Below are 3,342 nucleotides of genomic sequence, written 5' to 3'. Positions count from 1 at the left end.
ACCTGTGGTTGCAGGGGTCGAGGTATAACTCCTGGCCCCGAGGCTGTAGGCTATGTAGACCTACAGGCAAAACTGTACCACATGTGACTTAATCGACCTACCTAACATGGGCCAGTAGGCCTCCTGCAGTGCTCCTGTCTTATGATCTTAAAGACAAAAAAAATCGAAATTTTGCTAAAACAGGAAATTTAAAAAACAATAAATTTCACTTACAACATTTTTATTAATGTACTCACACGAGGGGCTCTTGATCCGAGGAGATGGAGCGGCCATTCCTCCCCTTCCTCGGATCAGCCTTAATGACCTCCCAATTTCCCCCTATTAAATACAAGTTGTAAATGATTTACACGTAAGAAACCTGGGAGTTTTAATGCAAAATGTTTTAACTACAGTTTTAATGGGGTTTTATTGCAAAATAAAGAGATTCAGGGTTTAAGTAAACCCTGGAACCCTTCTTGATGCTGGCGTGAAGGCTCTTGATTCGAGGAATTGGATCCGAGGATCGTGGGAGCAAAGATTTACAACCTTCCATTGAGCCCTGGCGGGTTTGTGGCTCCATGGGGATAGTCTTGGATTGTTTAGGATAGTCTAATATTCTGTGATAGTCTGTGATAGTCTGCAATATTCTGTGATAGTCTGTAATATTCTGTGATAGTCTGTAATATTCTGTGATAGTCTGTAATATTCTGTGATAGTCTGTAATATTCTGTGATAGTCTGCAATATTCTGTGATAGTCTGCAATATTCTGTGATAGTCTGGGATAGTGTAGGCTTGATCCACTGTCTTAGAGTGGAGAAAATCGTCTTAAAAGACTTATAAAATCCCTTTAGACAGTGTAAGAAACTAGCCCCCTATCAGTGAGTGCTCCACATGTCAGGCATTACCTATTGGCTCTCTTACTATGACACTCGCCTTAAAACTATATATAATAGCACTGGTATAGTTCTGTGCCTAGCCAATGACCTGCAGGTCACCTGCAGGTCACCTGCAGGTCACCTGCAGGTCATTTTGACCTTCCTGGTCTTTTGACATAGATAAGAGAGAAAAAAAAATCGACGCAAAAATTCACAGGTTTGAGCACAGTCCCACTGCCCATCACCAACCTGATTTACCCTCCCCATTTCCCAGTGCTCTGTGTGGCCCCTTTGGGTTTAATGCGTCCCCATGACTAATACCTCCTATTCCCCTGGTGTGCTGTGTGACGCACATACGTGTTTAGCATTTTTTAGAAAAACAAGTGAGCAAACACCGGGTTATATTAGACAACATTTCGCTCCTGGGACCTTACCCAAGGTCCCAGGAGCGAAACGTTCTGATATTTCCCAGTGTTCATCCAAGATTATTTCTAAACCAACTTGACGGTATTTGTTACCAAGGTTGATACCGTGAGGACTTAGACACATGTCCGAAACCTGGGTATCTTTATTTGTAGATGTTTCGCCCATCCAGTGGCTTTATCAATACAATACAGGGACATAACTAAAACTGTAAAACTCTATATGAAAGTCCAGGTAATCAGTCCCTCTTCACCAACTCCAAAATTAAGGTATTGATTATCTTGTTTTCCCGTATATAGTTCTACGGTCTTCCCATTATGTTCTTGTATTGTATTGATAAAGCCACTGGATGGGCGAAACGTCTACAAATAAAGATACACACATGTACAACATCTGGGTAAGTCTTCACGTTGTTGATATTGTCTACCATACATGTTTGACAAGGTTTATTACGTGTTTAGCGCTTCCCCGTCTTGTTTTGTTTAAGTTAAAACGCATCTTTCAGTCTGTGAAATACTGTTTAGACTGGAAGTGTCGCTGTTGTCTGTGGGCTCTCAACACCTTCCTGACTTGAAGACTTTTCGATACTGGAGGGGACGAAGCTGCCCATTTCGCTGCTAAGGTCACCTTGGCTGGGCCTTCTGTTTGTGGTTGTACCAGGACGGCCCTGGTTCGACCCCCCCTTCCTGTTCCTACCACGGGAGTTTCGACCATCCCTACAGTTCTTCCTGCAGCCTTTGGTGCAGTTGCTGAGGCAGTTTGCAACTCTGTTCCTCTGGCATCTCTTACTACAATTCCTCCGGCACCTTTTCTGGCAGTTTTTGGGCCGGATCTTGCTGTTGGAGGCAGCTGGCTCCTCCTCCATCTGGTGCTCGGTTAGTGGGGTGGTTTCCAGGTTGTTTGTGATCAGGTTAGGATCTGAACAGTTCAACCCACGACGGAACATCTTCACTGCTTGACGCAAAGGCTGTGTGAACAAAAACAGTACATTAGATGTGTTTACAATCTGCTCATGTCCTTTCTGAATTTAGATTTAGAAAGGACGTAGGTAAGTACAGGCTTTCAGTTATTGAAAGTTAAATAAAAATTAATTTTAGGTGTAATATACCGACCTCCTGGCATAGAAAATAAGGGTGACTTCTTTGGGACAAAGTTGTTATAACTTTAGTGGGCGAAACATCAAGAGACCTCCAAACACGTATTTCAGAACACCAATACGCAAGCAGGACTGACGATACAAGGAATGCCTGTGTACAACATCGCAAATTCACACAACCATTTAATTAACTACAGAAACTCAAGACTTATCGCCACAGAAGACAACACTCAATACCGAAGAATCCTGGAATCATCGCTTATCTCTATAACCAACAACTTCATCCAGAACAATGGCTTCTATAACATAGCTGAACCACTTGCCAAGAAACTTCTTCATCGCTATCCCACATAAGAACATAGAACACTGCAGAAGGTCTACTCACAACTTGTCCAATACCCCTGCCAAGCTACCCAAGACTCTATAACCCCACCCGGTAGATCATCAGATGCAGCATTCTCCACCTGACCTCAACATTCTGAACTTGACTATAAATACTCAAGTACCTTCCACCCCAGGTAGATCTGTGTGTGACTTGAAAAAGCCCACTGTGTGGGTGAAACGTTGTCAATAAAGGATCACATTAAACTGCATATGTGTTTACGTTTCCAACTTTAGTCAAATTGACTGGCCTTCATTGACTGGTAATCTGGAGTTCAGTTACTTCCTGGTAGTAGTTCTGAAACTGTAACAGAGCCTACCGGAGGTAATAATTAGCTTGACAGATTTGTAAAATAAAGAAACCCTCGTAAATCTGGAGATCACAGAAGAACTTGGCACAAGCGATCACAAATCTATTACCTTTATTATTACCTGGAAGTGCAAAAATAAGGATAATACGGTATTAGTACCTGATTATCGTTCTGCCAATTATAATGGACTTAGATCAGTAGACAGTGATAAAGAATATGATGTTTATTCGGATTTCAGTACCTCACAACAGACTCTTAAGAAAAGTGGCAGATCAT

General features: G+C 42.2%; 1 protein-coding gene across 1 annotated transcript in view; it reads right to left on the bottom strand.

Moving 5' to 3' along the window:
* Positions 1-203: 203 nt before the first annotated feature.
* Positions 204-3,342, bottom strand: part of LOC128704543 (uncharacterized) — a 15,318-nt gene continuing 12,179 nt past the window's right edge. The window contains exon 5 of the mRNA XM_070079820.1: positions 204-2,245. Within this exon, the coding sequence (XP_069935921.1) occupies positions 1,799-2,245 (447 nt within the window). The 3' untranslated portion in view covers positions 204-1,798. The remainder of the gene's footprint in view (positions 2,246-3,342) is intronic.

This window comes from Cherax quadricarinatus, unplaced genomic scaffold (genome assembly GCF_038502225.1).
Source record: "Cherax quadricarinatus isolate ZL_2023a unplaced genomic scaffold, ASM3850222v1 Contig23, whole genome shotgun sequence".
Lineage (NCBI taxonomy): Eukaryota > Metazoa > Arthropoda > Malacostraca > Decapoda > Parastacidae > Cherax > Cherax quadricarinatus.
The sequence above is the reverse complement of the archived record's forward strand: the minus strand, read 5'-3'. Positions and strand labels throughout refer to the sequence as shown.